Source organism: Anastrepha ludens, chromosome 4 (genome assembly GCF_028408465.1).
Source record: "Anastrepha ludens isolate Willacy chromosome 4, idAnaLude1.1, whole genome shotgun sequence".
NCBI classification, from domain to species: domain Eukaryota; kingdom Metazoa; phylum Arthropoda; class Insecta; order Diptera; family Tephritidae; genus Anastrepha; species Anastrepha ludens.
In genome coordinates, this window is record NC_071500.1 from 87,965,437 (window position 1) to 87,983,065 (window position 17,629).

General features: G+C 32.8%; 1 protein-coding gene across 1 annotated transcript in view; it reads left to right on the top strand.

Moving 5' to 3' along the window:
- Window positions 1-16,180, top strand: part of LOC128861905 (F-box/LRR-repeat protein 20-like) — a 73,622-nt gene extending 57,442 nt beyond the window's left edge. Inside the window, exons 3-4 of the mRNA XM_054100283.1 lie at window positions 6,184-6,443; window positions 8,213-16,180. Of these exons, the coding sequence (XP_053956258.1) occupies window positions 6,184-6,443; window positions 8,213-8,510 (558 nt within the window). The 3' untranslated portion in view covers window positions 8,511-16,180. The remainder of the gene's footprint in view (window positions 1-6,183; window positions 6,444-8,212) is intronic.
- Window positions 16,181-17,629: the final 1,449 nt, after the last annotated feature.

Below are 17,629 nucleotides of genomic sequence, written 5' to 3' on the forward strand. Positions count from 1 at the left end.
GTGACTCCTTTTTGTTTCTCAAGTTAAAATTACCACTTCGTGGAAGGAGATTGAGGATGCGACGAAGAAGCTGAAGGACTTCCTCGGCCTACCAGGAGTGCATGGAGGACTGGGACGTGGACGTTGACTCATATGTGTTGCTTCAGATGGGTCATATTTTGAAGGAGATAAAATAAATTTGCCTGAAATTGAACTCTGTTTTGTTTTATTTAAACATTCCCGGTACTTTCTGATCATATTGTATATGGCAAAACTCATTTCCATTCAATAAGGAATAAAACATACGAATTAAAACTGTGTAGCTGTGATGCTTTTTGGAGGAAGAGAAAAAATTAGTTATTATTTTTAAAAATATTTTATTTTAATTAATAATTTTTTAAATTTACATTTAATTCCAATACAAATGCAGGTTGATAATCTACTTTTATTAACACTAAACCTACCATGACGGGTCAAATGACCCATTTTAAACTTTTTTTCAGAAGATTTTGGAAATAACATTATTAAGTCGCCGTTTTCTTTCACGACTTTTATTAAAAAATACATCGAATGTATTTTTCAAAATTTACTCCTCTCTTGCTAATTGTTTTACCGAGAAATATATGTATGTGATCTGCTCTAACTACCGTAACGGGTCATTTGACCCATGCACAGATTGTGTCTCTTGATTGAGCCGTTTTTCCTATTACGTGATATATTTCGCTCCACTGAGTTATATTTATTGCAGACTGACGGATGAATAGCCAATTTCGTTCTACTACAAGCGAGCGTTACAGTAAAAATTTCAAGTTATAGTGCTATTTTGTGAATCAAAAATTCTTATTTGATAATTTTACATATAATTCTTATCCCAAAAATGTAAAAACATTCAAGATATTTGAAATCATTGCAAGTTATAAATAACATAGATGAAGAGTGTTCGGAATTCAGTGAGGAGCAACTGTCTGAAAGTAAAGTAGATAACATAGTACAATATAATAATTCATTTCACAGTACAGATGAATGTGAGTCCTTAGGTAAAGAAAGCGAAGGTAAAGAAAGCGAAGACGAGAAAAATACCGTTATCGAGTTCAGAAAGTGAAAAATATGTGGAAGACCGATGTACTGAAATTGGGCCTGATGTTACAATTTGGCAAGAAATAGAACAAAGCTCAACACCTGGACGTTCTCCAATTTATAATATTTTTAGGGAGGTTGTAGGCCCGACAGCGTATGCCAAAGGAAATATAATGATATGATATATAAATATAAAGAAGCCTCTCGAGTATTGGGAGCTCAATGGAATTTTACTCCTGCAAAAGTAAATGTATTTATTGGTCTTCTATGTATATGCACGTGGCTTATATCAGGCAAAAAATTTGAACATTTCATATCTATCACTAAGTGAGGTCTAGCCAGCAACGAAGCCAGCGGTTGCAAATGATAAATTCGCTCTAATCTCAGAAGTATAGTACAAATTCATCAAGCATAGCCAAAATTGTTAGAAGCCTGTGTAACATGTAACTATCGATGAACAGCTCTTCAAAAACAAAGTAGATTTACACAATATATGCCGAACAAACCGAATAAGTTTGGTATCAAATTTTGGCTAGTATCTGATGTCAGCTCTAAATACATCATAAATAGATTTTCATATTTGGAAAAGGAAGAAAAAAGAGGTGCTTCAACTCCGCTTGCGAAACTCGTTGTTCTCAAACTAATGGAACCGTTCACAGGATGCGAAAGAAGCGTCACTACAGATAATTTCTTTACAAGCGCTTCACTCGCTACGAAACTATTAGAAAAGAGAACCACTCTTTTGGAAACGATTCGCGGAAGCATAAGAGAACTGCCCAAATTAGCCAAGTAGAAGAAAGATGGTGCGCCACGCTTCTCAACAAAACTATATAAATCGAGTCATTATTTACTTACCATTTATAAAAGTAAGACAAACAAAAAAGTGCTTTTACTAAGCGCAAAACATAAATCTGTAAGCATTGAAACATATGGCAAGCGTATACCAGAAACGATAAGATTTTACAATAATACTAAGTACGGTGTAGAGATGACGAATCAGATAACCAGAAAATACTCAGGGAAATCAAAATCGCAAAGATGGCCTGTGCAGATTTTCTTCAGTATTCTTGACCTGGCTGGAATCAACTCAAGAGTTTTATATAGAGAAACAATCGGCAAAAACACCTCTAGATAACAATTTTTATTTTAATTAGCTGAAGAACTTGCCGAAAGAAAATTTTCAACAGGAGCAAAAACAAAGCAAAGAATAAACTATTTTTATGTTTTTTAAATTTAATATATAAACTATTTTGAATCATTAATTGAAAACAATTGTTTCATTCATGTACCAAATTGGCCTAATTGATATATTTTTCGCTAGACTTAGTAATATATATAACATTTTAAAGGCGGGTCATTTGACCCACTTTGGTAGGAATAGGAATACATAAAGTATCGGTAGGTTTAGTGTTAAATTCGATAGAACCAAGATATCTGCCAGCTCGACTCAAAGCAGCAATTTACTGCATCAAAAGCCAACAAGTCCACCTATATCAGTGATACGCAAAAACGGAGTTTTTTATTTTATTTTTTTTTATTCTAAGAACAACTGTCGCTGCTTGCCACAAAAGTAGCGAATTGGTCCGCAATTGGAAAAATCGTAGTACTTAGTTGTGTGTCAGAAAGAGACTCTTGAGCACTTTCTCTGCAAATGTCCGGTTCTGGCGGCTAGGCGCTTGAAATTCCTTAGCGTTCCCTTTGGGGATGCCTTGATGAAATTATCCAGCCTAAATCCATTTGCTCTCCTCCATTACATCAACAGCACTGGATGGCTGTAGATGGTTTTCTCTTCCCTAAATTTTTTCGCAGGTCTTGGTCCACATTATGGTATCAAAACAGCACGTAAGTCCTACTTGAACTGTACCTGGGTTACTCTTGCCATCTAACCTACCTACCTACATAGTAGAAGTTTTTCCTGCAGGGGTATATATTTATACACACACACAGCAACACTAAGTATGGTATTGGTATATGTGCAAAACACAGCCACTTTGAGTGCTGTCGGTCAAAATCGGATTAAAGCTCAGCTGCTAAAACCTCAAGCCAAAAGTGAGTTAAAAGAAACTTTAATGGCAATTTATAACAGGAATTTGTTGTTGTAGCAGCATAAACATTCCCCATACTTACATACGTGGAATGCTGCTAGAGTGGTAATCCTTGGCCGGATATAAAAAATCCGGGTCGTTTCGGTAACGTAGAACCGACTGCCGTGGAAACGCTTTGGAAACGGAATTTGTTCGTATTTCTTGGTTTAAGCTCATAAGTAAGTGAACTTAAAAAATTTTAATATTTAGAGTTTCTGAACCAGAGCTCTCGATTTTGTTCGCACATTTCCGAACAGCTCAGGCAAATGGGCAATCAGTACTCGTACACCTGTGCGATGTTCATTACTCCAAAATTTTCGAATACATCGAGTTTTATCGAATAATTTGAGCGATGATTTTTTCGATTATTTTGACTTTTTGTTAAGTTTCAAAAATTATTTATAACTAAAAAAATGCTAACAAATAAAAGACGCATTTTTTGTTTAGCTGCTAAAATTAATCAAAAGGTCGAAAATTTCAATTTTCAATATCAGTTAACGTGCTTCGAGCGAGAATCGAGCGAGTATTAAGCTACTAGCACTATTCGATGGTATATTATTTCAGGTGGCACAATATTAATCATCTCATTTTGCTTTTGATTAACTTTTTTACTAATATAAATAAAAAAATTATTTTGATTGATGGAAATCTCTATTTTGACCTTAACGCGCCCCATTGCTTTCAAATACGATTGATATACGACGTCATTTGCAAAAAATATAAATCTTTCCATATATATACATGTATGTATATATAATGGGCGCGTACACCCATTTTAGGTGTTTGGCCGAGCTCCTCTTCCTATTTGTGGCGTGTGTGTTTTGGGTAGCCGCCGTAGCCGAATGGGTTGGTGCGTGACTACCATTTGGAATTCACAGAGAGAACGTAGGTTTGAATCTCGGAGAAACACCAAAAACTAAGAAAAACATTTTTCTAATAGCGGTCGCTATTATGTGAATTTTGATGATTGTACCAAAGTTCTAAGCTAATAAAAAATAAAAGTACAGAAACACATTTTTGAGGCTATAATTTGCTACATTTTTACAAATTTTCAAATTTTTTCTCTAATGCATGAGATATGTATGGATATGCGTATGGATATTTATCCATTCTCTTATATGCGGATATCGCTGTGGAAGGACCTACAGTTCCGCCAAAACAAAAAAAAATGAAAGAAATTAATTTTAAAAAATATTATTTCCAAAAATTAACATCAGATAATAAAAGAGTTTAAGCTTAAAAAATCTGCGTAAAAATATTTAAAAATTTTACCGAGGCGTGAAAATCATGAGACTTTTGAGGCTACATATTTTTGACTATTTTTGAAAGACTGTGTTTGTCAAAAACTGAAATAACTCAACGAAGTCTGGAGCTATTTAAACTTTGAAGGTATCATTGGAAAGGTATTTGCTCAGCCTTGTTTGAAAAATATTCTAACAATTTTTTTTTTTTTTTTTGGTTTTTGCCAGCGAAATGAAGAATTATATGCGGGTGCTCACTCTGGTTTCAGCAGAATGGAGCTAACTACTACATAAACCGGGCTACAGTCTATTGCGCATCAAGTTATTTTAATCAGTCGTCAGCCACTGAGATTCGGTTTGACAGCGTTAGATGTTTTTAGTAGATGCCATTAAAGATCGGCCGGCGCTGTGATGGTGCAGCAGAATTATAGAAAAAGTTTTTTTCTAATAGCGGTCGTCCCTCGGCAGACAATGGTAAGCCTCCGAGCGTATTTCTGCCATGAAAAACCTCCTCATAAAAACCATTTGCAGTTCGCAGTAAACTGAAAACTGTAGATCCCTCCAATTGTGCAACATCATCAAACGCACGCGCCAATTATTTAGGTTAGGTTAGGTTAGCCTGGTTGTCATTAAGCCACGCATAGACCTTTTAGTCCCTAGCGATACCAGTTGAAGACCGACCCCTATGAATACTGAAAGTAGACATTATGTAGGATGTCAACGCTTTAAGCAGAGCTGGGAGATTCGCTTTTGACCTCCGGACCCTCAAATAGTGGGGCTCCCAGGCATTTTAAACGCCAACTATTTATTTTTGCGGTTGAGAATTGAACGCCTTCACGTTTCATAAGGTTTTGCATATAATATATTATTATTTTGATTTTGTTGATAAAAATTTTACGTCGACTTTTAAGCTTGAACTTTTCTGAACAAATTTTTTGAAAATAATATTTTTTTAAACTAATATTTTTTATAAATACTCGGTGCTTGGAGATACTTTAAATATACTTTTATAATTGTGATTTAAAAACAGTGCGAATATTCTTTGCATAGCTATAAATACATTGTATGTACATTTGTATATAACTGGCGTAACGTCAGTATGATCGCATAGAATTCGTTCTTTGCGGTCTCATTTGACCGGCTTATTTCTTGGAGTGGTCATATGTCTGCCCCGCTGACGTTTTGTCACTCCAACTCATTGCACCATTTCAGTTATTTTCTTTTGGTCTTTGCTCGTAAGTGTAACTGTTTACTACACTTCTGGGCTCTGTTGCTACTGCTGCCTCGCCCATTGGTTGTTTTGTCAGTAACCACAACTAAGTATGTCATCTGCATTTACTTTACATTATTTACCATCCATGTACGTATTCATTCATACTTTTATTTTGCTACATACTTACATACATAACTATTTATACATATCTGCCAAGAGTGTTGTTGGCCATGCGCCGCGTTGACGTGACTGCAGCTTCAACATTAATTTGGTGTGGCTCAGCTGTCGCAAGATGAACTGCTGCTGTATGAAATAAAATATGAGTACATTCCATAATATATTTACTTGCCAATTCATGTGCACTAATACATATACATATATACATACGTATTTGTTAGTTTATGCATTTCCCATGCCTTTTGCCCTTCATGCAAATAACGTGCCGCGCAACAAACCAGCGACGTTCCAAAATTCGAAAAAATGCAAAAGTCCTTATTTTTTGTACTGCGTTGCGCAACACATTTTTCATTCATTCGCACCAGAAGTCACATGCACACATGCATATGTATATACATATATTCCTTCATAGTTTATAAAACGCCTGACAGTCATTGTAATTCTTCTGCTGTGCTCTTTTTCTTCTCTCATTGCAGTGCACTCTTTGCCCCACTTAACTGTGCTTAGCCTATCCGGTTGCAGTAAACTTACCGACGACGGCGTTGAATTGATTGCTGAGAATCTACAAAAGTTACGTGCCCTCGATTTGTCTTGGTGTCCGCGCATCACTGACGCATCGCTGGAGTACATCGCCTGTGATCTGAATCAGCTGGAGGAGCTGACGTTGGATAGGTAAGTTTCAAAAGTTGTATAGAGGAGAGAGAATGAAGGAAAAATTAAAGAAAAATTATTGCTCGACAAAAATGTGACAGTGCAAATTTTAGATATAGCTTTTAATGCTTCATAAACTACATAACAAATTCATAGTAAACTCAGTGGGAATAATTAATTATCAATGGGTGGGACATCAGCTAGTTATTTTTTTTCACATGCCTTAAAAACAACGTTAATTTTCAATAAGTAGAAGAAGTTCGCCTCCAATTAAATAGCTAAGAAAACAACGAGCTTTAATGTACACACATACACATATAATTCGCGATAACACCCGTTTATTGTGTTGGGCCTAGTTCCTCATCCTATTTGTGTTATGCGCCTTGAAGTTTTTCCAGAAATGAAGGAACCTATAGTTTTACGCCCAACGACATATGCTATAGACTGATAGATACTATAGACTGTGGTCCGGCTTATATGCTGTTACTGCTGAAACCAGAACTCACCCGCGAATAATTCTTCATTTCGCTGGCAAAAAATAAAAAAAATGTTAGCGCTTTGTCCTTATAGCGCTTTGGGTCAGCTGTAATTTGGTTGCCATTGTTCTTCTTTGACGAAAAAAACACACACGCTTGGTTAGAATGAATTGGCTCCTCTTCAATCACGTGCGAATTCTCCCAAGACTAAATGCCACAATTTTGCTTATTAATGCATTCATCGAGATGTAAATTTATCTAATTCGAATTTTTTCTCTTTTGGATTTTGCAAATTCGCGTGACCTCTCAGTATGCAATCAGAAAAGCAATGGGGCACGCAAAGGTTAAAATAAATGGCATGTTCATGTAAAAATTATACAGTAACATGCCAGAAACTTAATTTCCGAGTGTTCGTTCTCAAAGAGAAAAATACCAAAAATATACATGAACGCAAAATCAGTAACAATTTACAAGTTTTACGAGCACTGATTAAACTGTTGGCGAGAAAAATAACAAAAATTTAAAATATTTTCAATTGAGCTACCTTGTATTGAATTAAAAAAAATATAAATAACGAGCTTAGCATCACATGACTTTATTTTGCCATTATCGCTGCCCGTTGAAGAACATTCCGTTAGCAATTGTGTTGTTTGTGGTGATCACAGCTCTCTTCATATTTTCCTTGCTTCCGTCTATGCGCGTATGTAATGCCAAATTAGTTAATAACCAAGAAGTACAAGCATAAAACACAAAAAGTACCTTCAATGCTTTCGATTTGTATTTCGGAAACTGCGGCAACGGTGACTGAAGGCTGAGGTTCAGAACTATATATACCTCTATGTCATTGGCCGATTCCTATTTAATATATGTCTTCAAATAAACTTATCGATAATATATTTACTTATATTTCCATTTTAATAAAAAAACATTTTTAAATTTAGAATTTTGACTCAATTTCAAAATTTAAATTTGCTTTTTTTCTCACTTGCAAATTCTTACTAGTAAAATTGTATCCAGTAAAAACTTGTGACATCCCCTCAAAATGAAATTTCATTTTACTCTCTTATTTTCCCCTACTTTGCAAGTTTTTTCATACATGAACACCAAAACTTGATAGTAGGTAACAACTGTGAACCGACCTAAAGATTTGCATCGCTCAAAAAACCTTGGTTTTATTTAGTGAAAAAGTTAGTCACCTATAAATATGTATTAAAAAATATATAAAATTTTCCTTAAACAAAATAAACTCCAACAACCTCCATCTACTTTCTAAATAATTTACCCTATAACGTTTCATAAATCTTATCCTTCCAGGTGCGTACACATCACCGACATCGGTGTCGGCTACATCTCTACAATGCTCTCACTAACCGCACTTTTTCTGCGTTGGTGTTCACAAGTACGTGATTTCGGACTGCAACATTTATGCTCAATGCGTAACCTACAAGTACTCTCACTTGCCGGGTGTCCACTACTCACCTCCTCGGGTTTGTCAAGCCTAATACAACTACGTCATTTGCAGGAGCTCGAACTGACCAATTGTCCGGGAGCATCGCATGAATTGTTCGATTATTTGAAAGAACATTTGCCACGTTGCTTAATTATTGAATAATACGTTTGCAAAGCTACATCAAAGCCGGCGGCGATGCGGTATTTGTTGAGGAGAAAAGCAGAAAATAGACAAACAACTCTGCCACAAATTGAGTGGATGTTAATGAAGAAGACGATAATAATTCTAATGACGCTGTTGCTATTGCCAATGGAAACTAGCAAACCAAAGCTGACGCTAAAATTGAAACTTATGAAGCTATTTATTAAAAACTTTAAAGGCTGCACTGAATACTCTAAATGCAAATACAACATATACAGTTAGAAAATAAAGACAGAAAAAACCAAAATCTTTACACTGAAAAGCTAATTTATTTTGGATGAAAAATTTGTTTGCATTTTTACAAGCGTCTATGAATCATTGAAAACCAGTAGATAAATACTAGAACTTCATCAAAACATAATTTTTTTCTAAAGGAAAAATGCAAAGAATTTTTTTATGCAATAAAAACGCATATGTAGATTTTGTTGTTAATTTTCCTATAACTTCATTTACCACTTTCACACAAATTATAAAAACAAAATAAAAATTGTGGTGAAGTAAGTAACGAACTACATTTAAAGATAAAATATTTATATTATTGCTAAACGATGTCGATGTTCCTCAACTTGAAACAAAAATGTGTAAAAAAATATTCTTAAAACTTGATTCAAAATATTTGCCATTCAGATTTTGAAATTCATAATTTTAACAATTTTAGCAAACGTAATATAATTAGCAAATTAGTTCTAGGTAGTGCTTTTAAAATAATTTAATACAACAAATTACGGATACGAGTAGAAGACAGTTTTAAAACGTAGCTATTTCGTGATTATGGGTAAATTTTAAAGAAAAAGATTTTGCATGTACACATATTTATAGGTTTATTCTGCACGTTACCGGATATTTTTATATTCTTCTTTTCGAGTAATAATAAGTCTGTAACTAAATTTCTGAGAATTTGTCAGATTGTGTTCTTATAGAGAAAGCTATCCAAATAAGTATGAAAATACAGAGCTTGCAAGTTTTCAAAAAAATGAAAAAAATAAAAATTGCGAAGTGTGTCTTCATCTGCACATTTCTTGTATGGAAATTTATTTTTATTTAAAATTTTTCACTAGAGATTTTTTTAAATTAAACTTCATATTTATTTAGTGCATAGGCACATGATGATAGCTGCTATGACTTGCAACATATCTCCTTAAAATGAAATCGCACTTTGCGCTCTCAATTCCCCTTCCTTGCGAAGATTTTGGATACGATACACTGAAACGTGATAGGTTCTCTGATGATATTATGTAACAATTACAAAAAGTAAACAGATACGTAAACACAAATATTGTTACAATATACAGTAACTGGCAAGCTGTCACACGAGCAATGCCGAATGGTCTGTTTTAGATATTATCGACGAACATTGTTCTTAGTTTCATGACACACTATTAGGTGGACATTTTTCGCTATGTACCAATAGGGGGGTCAAGTCGAAATGCTGATATCGCATGCCTTGGAGAGCATTATTGAAATATGCTTTGCAGTTAAACTAAATTTAATTGCCCTATGTTCCAACTAGGAACCACAGGAAAGCAAGTAAGTAAGTTTAAATGCCCAATTTCGCATGCATAATCTCGGATAAAAAAAATTCAATAATTTCATTTGAGTGTATTGAAAACAATTTTTTTTTTGGTAAACAAACTTTCCATTTTGACTTATTTCTGTGTAAGGGTTAATTTCATTTGACTGTATTGAAATTTTTTATTTTTTGTAACCAAATTTTCCATTTTGCCTTATTTCTGACGTTTATGTTGAATTTAGAGCTTTGGTGTATCTAAAGATAAATAGTAACATTTTATGGTAAATATATATTTTAACTCGTTATATCCCTGTGATATGAGTTTTTTCACACAAGAGGCCCATCTATTGAGAAGTTATATATATAACTAGCTTTAACCCACGGCTCCGCTCACGTAGGAGTAGTTTCGAGGGACTTAGGATATGTATATGAAAGAATTACAAACAATAATAAATCATTTTTTATTAATAACCATAATCTTACAATACCCGGCATCCGTTGCTATGCTTCGTTGAATAAAATCAAAACAACCAATCAGAAAAATATCAAGCAAAATTATTTTTATTAATTTTCTATCTCAAGCCGTTTTTTAAAACTTTGCATTTGGGTCATAGTTGAACAGCTTATGCGGATTATGAAGTCTAGAGTGTGCTATAAATAGTGGGAAATAGGAAAAACTAAGATTTTTTAGATTAAATTTAAGCAAATATTCGATTATTAGTGACGAATGAGAAAGGTGGGACGGCCTGGGGTCTGTGGGAAGGGAATTCCATCATAAAAACTTGCCTATAAGCTTCATTGGGTGACAATATGAATGTATAAAAATTTTTACGTCATTTGGTGTTGTCGTTTCGTAGTGATGCGCGGACAACGTACAGACATTCACCTTTATAGTATAGATTGGCACTTACACCCTTTTTGGGTGGTTTGTCAAGCTCCACCTCCTATTTGTGGCGTGCGTCTTGGTGTTGTTCCACAGGAGTTATGGGACTAAAATGTTCTCCGTTATTGTCTAAACAGAACTACTGAACACATCATATATCTAAAACTAGGATCTAAGGATCACATAGTTTCCTATGCCGATTTACCATAAGAACTCGCAAATGGGTAAAAAATTGGACCTAAAATAAAATTCAGACCTACACTTTCAAATCGTCGATATATTCAAGTATGTTTTCTTCCCCCTTTTACATAATTCGTTGTCCGATCACGTCATTTCCTATGACTATTTGCCATAAAACTGTGTAAAATGTCTTTGACTCACCCGAAAAAAATTCAGAAGTTCACTTTCAAGTCGATACGCATATAGATTTTTTTGCCCTTAACCAAAAACCATTGTCGGGTCTCTTTTATTTTATTTTTCTGTTGTACAGAATAATTGAACCAGCAATGCTTTAAACATGCATCATCCCTTCAAAATGGCCACCGCTATTGTCAAATAACGTAAAAGATCAGATTGGTAGCATTACATTACTTAGGGGACCTCTTTTTATGTAATTTGCGTTGGCGTTTTTAGCCAAATAAATATAAACTTTTGCTTAATAAAATACGTATATTTTAATTTGTCTTTTATTTATTTATTCTTTTTTATTGATTTATTAATTTATTCATTCAACTGAACAATAAATTAAAAAATTACTTTAAACTCATTAAGATAATTGTTTAGTAGACTACGTAATATAGCACGTTGAGTATAGTATTTCATATAATGGGTGAGAAATCGCCAGCGCTTTTATTTGCCATTACCAAAAGTTATGTTACCGGTGCAGAATAGACTTACTTACTCTTAGAACTTTGTGCAGCAGAAAACACAAAATTCATCATACACCTACATAATGCAAAAAGTAAATGTTAATTACACAAAAGGTATACTATAAAAAATAAATGTTTGTGTTAAGTAAAGCAGCGCAAGCGTTTTTTATATACTGCTACAGTGTAGCATATCCATGGGCGCGATGTGTATTACCCCATTGCTATACTTTTAAAACAAAATATTAAAGACCGCTTGAAAGTCAATGGATATTGGTGTAAATATTTAATTTATGCTGTAAAGTACTTTTTAGCACATATATAATTTTTAATATTATACCAAACTAGTTTTCTTTTAAATAAATAAAATTATATTATATTTAATATTTAATTTATTTGCTGTGATTTTCATTTTATGTTAAGATATACCGAAAAAATGTGTTAAATAAAATAATGCGCCATACCATTTAGCGCAAAAATGTAGGCAATGAAAAATGTTTGCATGTATGTATTGCCAAAGCGAACCGAAAGATGTATGTATGTGTAACTATTAACACTAACAGATTTATTTTTCTCTGCAAACAAGCCATAATGCAACTTACTTACATGCATATACAAATATTGATTAATTGCTGGTCAAATAACCTAACGAAAATACTACTTGTTGTATGTATGTAATTGCAGTAATTGCAAAAAATATGTCGAAAAATGCAAGATATTGAAATGGCATCTCTAATGCTTTCAGCCATATGAAATTTTCATTTAAATAATCTATTTACCTATATACTCGCATATACATACATACATACATAGGGACATTTTTCAATGATTATGCTAATTAAGTTTAGTTTTAGGTAAACTGTGAACACTTATGTTCCCCAACAAGTCATGAATCCGCCCAATTAGTTTGTATGCATACAATAACATATTTACTTTACACATACATAAATATTTACAAACACACAGTTCAGCATTACTGGACAATGAAATATACTTATACATACATACATATGTGCAGCGAGATCAATTTGAGTGTGAAATCATTTAAGCATTCTTACGTACTTGCGCACTCGTATATGACATTAAATATATACACATACATTCATACATACATACCGAAGTATATTTGCCGAAACTCCTAGTAGTAGTAATGGCACCCTAACCTCACAAAAAGTTTACTTGAAATCTTATATGGCATGGCACAAACATTAAAAACAGCGTTCGGAAAATTTTTAACATTTATTTGAATTAAAGGAATATATAACCTTTGGCTTACACTCAGAATATTTTTGATTCAAAGGCTCGTATACCTTTTGTTTTTAGCTTTCATTTTGACAGATGTGGTTCTCGTATGTATGAGTATATCTCACAAAAACATCTATGCTCTCAGAAGTTCGCAAAATAAGTATGATGGTCACTACTAATTTTTATGCCAACCAGGCACTGCCGTAAGAGCCTGTAGATGACTTCACACTGAAGTCCAAATATCAACCAAATAAAGGAAGCATTTTATCTAAATTCCATCCTTGAGCTCAACTTAATTTTAAAAATATGTAAAATTGGAAAATTTCCATAATTATCTAAGATTCATATTATCATTGGAATAATGTTTGAAACAACAAAAACAAGTAGCAAATGCAAGCTTTGGAAAAGAGGCAAAACCACCGATCTGAGCATAATTTCTTCGGTCACAGCTATAGATAGGAATTTTAAAGCTTCTACATTAACATTTAAATCGTGCAGAAACAGTAATTTGTTGAAGAGGGGATAGAGATCTCCAAATTATCAATAACAATGTTGGTTTTTCTAACTTCATGGAAATAATTGGTCTTGCAACTACAAATGAACAAATGAACCCTATAGAATTTTCATTAGAGCCAAAATAAGTGCTTGGGAGGACTGAGTACAGCAGTTAACAAAACGAAACCAATATTATTTATAGGTTTTTGTAAAAGAATTTCACATTTAACTAAAATTCAAAAGAATTAATGTCGATGCATTCACCTCTGTTGCTGTCCTTAAGATTGTTGAAATCGAGGCACATTGAACAAGTAGAACCGTGGAGTAAACAATAAGAGCAAGTCTTTTTTTGTTGCTTGTATCAAAATCTATAAATAAAAACTTACAGTTTAGAGTAATTTAAATTTAGTAAATCAAATCAATTGCGCTACTGTTACTTCAATGTGACTTGCTAAACATTTAAAGATGGGCACAAAAATATTTCACGGAATTGTGTGCGTTATGCATGCAAATTCATACATTTGATAAGCTTTGAATAAATGCAAGCATCCATCAAATGTGAAATCTCAGAACTTAGTGTGACCTTTCGCGCTTTGATGCTTGCGGCTTTCAGACCAATTTGTCTAAATATGAATAATTTATTCAATATTGAAAACTTTAGCAATACTTTTGGTGTATTATAACCTCTCGTCTTGGAAGATTACTGGTTAGGCGAAAATTACTCAACTAGGCACAAAGCGCTTCAAACTTTTCCTAATTATTTAGAAACTCCTATCAAAACAGCGCTTTGGTGGTACTTGAGGAGTGCCAGACTGGCACTTCAACCATTTCACCTAGAAACTCCTAGTTTACGTGCTCACTTTTTTGTGCTATATTAAATGGCAGTATTCATAACCTTATATGCCAAATTTATTCAAATTCTTAAGGTAATGAGTCCGTACAACTACCAAGCATTTATTGAAACTTGAAATAATGAGATTTCTTCGAAGATTGACAGAAGCTGTTTTAATGCGAATGAGTATTCGAGAGTGGCAAATTTAGAAAATAATAACTAGAATTTTTACTTTATTACTTATTGCAAGTTATTCTGAATATTATCTTAAACAAATGTAAGCGACAACTTCTTAAATAAAAGCAGAATAATTGATCACGTTTTGAGTAACGAATTAGTAGTTCGCTGCACTCAAAGTTGCTTCCGATAAGCTTGTTAATTAGCTTAAACTCTTTAACGCTGTTCTTTCAAAACTTTATGTACGACAATGAAATAAATTGTGTAGTAATCTATTAGAGACGAATTAAAATTTGAAGATTTAAAAAACCCATTTAAGGAGATAAATAAACCAAATTCTGATGGAATAAATTATTTATACAAAATAAAAGAAATTAATTTTATTGTAAAGAACCAATTAAAATGCATTGTTTAGAAAAGAGTTTTCTCATATAAAATTAAAATTTCATTGTAACAAAACATACCCAAATATGCATACCTATTTCAAATACGCAGATAAATATGATTAGGATTTCTTGTAAATTACTTTTGAGTAAACAAATTATGAAGTAGCCGTAGGTGTGATTGGGGGAAAAGTGATAACGGTAATCGAAATTTGCGTTTGAAAAGAGAAAACAGAGAGGAAGGCATAACCTGCCAAAAAGATTACAGTGCAATGAAGAAGTGTAAGAAAAAAAAACTTAAAACTTTTGCATGAAATAGCTTTACAATTTTACCGTAGATCATCGATAAAACAAACCAAAAGTAGTGAAGAAATAAATATACTTATAGAAGAGCGTATGCCGTTGTGAAATGGACAGTCATATACACTTCAAATCTGTAGTTAGAATAAATGAACGCAATTACAGAGATAGATATATTAAAAGTGAAAGCTATAGAGAAAATGTAAGTAGCAGTTTGAGAAAAGGCATTGTGAGAGCAAAGAAGTATCTCTTCTCCGTAAGAGAAAAAATATAAAGCAAACAAAGAAAGAAAATTGGAACGAGTAAGATGTACAAAAAAGAACTGATAAATGAAAAACCAAATAAAGTAGAGAGGCAATGCAAATGAAAGAGGAAGTTAAAGAAAAAGGAAAATTAAGCGGAAAAGAAAAAATAAAAAGCAAAAAGGAAAGAAAAGAGGTAAAGACGGGAAAGCAAGGAAAAAAGGAAAACTAGAAGGAAAAGGAAAAGAAAGAGAAGAGGAAGGGGAAAAGGAAAAGATATAGAAAAAGGAAATGAAAGTGAGAAAGGAAAAGGAGGGAAAAAGAAAAATATAAGGAAAGGAAAGGAAAGGAAAGGAAAGGAAAGGAAAGGAAAGGAAAGGAAAGGAAAGGAAAGGAAAGGAAAGGAAAGGAAAGGAAAGGAAAGGAAAGGAAAGGAAAGGAAAGGTAAGGAAAGGAAAGGAAAGGAAAGGAATAGAAAGAATGGCAAACGGAAAGGGTTACGGAAAATGAGAGGAAAAGGGAAAGAAAAAGGAAAAAAGTAGAAATAAAAATAAAAGGAGAAGGAGAAGGAAAGGGAAAGGAAAGGGAAAAGGAAAAGGAGAAGGAAAAAGATAAATAAAAGGAAAAGAAAATGGAAAAGGAAAGAGAGTAGGAAAGATAAAAGGAAAAGGAAACTGTAAATAAAAATAATAAGAAAACGAAAAAGAAAAAGAAAAGGAAAACGAAAACGAAAACGAAAAAGAAAAAGGATATGAAGAGGAAAAAGAAAAAGTAAAAGAAAAAAGAAAATGAGAAGGAAAAAGTAAAGGAAAAAGAAGAGGAAAAGGAAAAGGAAAAGAAAAATAAAAGGAAAACGAAAGATAAAAATTAAAAAAAAGGAAAACAAACCTATTTAAAAAAAATGAAGGTGTGGAAAGTAAAAAAACATACAAAAGGGGAGGGAGAATGAACAAAAAAGGTTAACCAAAATGAAAAAGAAAAGGCGGAGAACAAAACGCATTACGAAAGGAATAATGAAGAAAGAAAAATAAAGGGAGAATTTAAAACAAAGCTGACTGGAGAAAATGAATGCCAACAGAGACAATTAGAGGAACCATTGGAAATTCCATTGACAGTCAGTTCCACGCTACCGGAACAACCCACATTTATATCCAGCCAAGGACTGTCACTTCAACAGTATTCCACAAAACTGTATGAGGAAAGAAGATAAAGCAAAATTAAAAGAAAACGAAAGTAGAATGGGAAAGAAGGTCTTACAAATTAAGTAAGACAGAATTGTTTCAAAGCAAAAAGAAAGACAGGGAAAACATAAAAAAGAAGTAATGAATATATACGAAGGGAAACAAAAAATGCTCGAGAAAACGCAGATTCAAAAACGTCAACGCAGAAAGCTAGGGAAAGGAAATTGGGCAAAGGAATGTGAAGAATAGCATTGATAGGAAGAGATTAAGTTGTGCAAAGAGCAAAATGCGGGAATAATTTGAAAGATTGAAGAGGAAGGAACACAATGTAAAAAGGAGAAATCAAAATTAGAAGAAATTAAAATATGATATGGAAAAATATAAGTAAGAAACTTAAAAATAAAATATGTTAAAGAAATTATTTAATGTCAAATGTCACAAGCATGAGCATAACAGATGAAATCTGCAGTTAAAAAGAGAACACTGAGTACATGCACACACACGTACATGCATACAACAACATACGCAACATTTTCTCTAAATTCAAACCAAAGTATACCTACAACTCAAGAATTAATTAATATTGATTAAAATTTGAAAATAAACGATTTTTAGATTAACCAAGAATGATTTGTAAAAAAACCAAAAATTATATAAAACCTTTATAGGCCATAAATGGCACACTTTATATAGAACAACTAAATTTCATACTGAATATAATTTTTTTTTTTTGATTATTCAAATTTTGACGTACATACGAAAGGCTAAGGCAAGTGCAAAAATTTTTTAAGCAACATATAATTTTAACTACTAAATACTATTATTTTTAATTATTTTATACTAATTTGTAATTGTGTTTTAAGTTGAAATATTTTAAACTAATTGTAAATTTAGCATTAAAATATTACGTAATTTAACTAAGCAAAAATAGAAAATGAAGTAAATGTTATTAAAAGAGAATAGAGA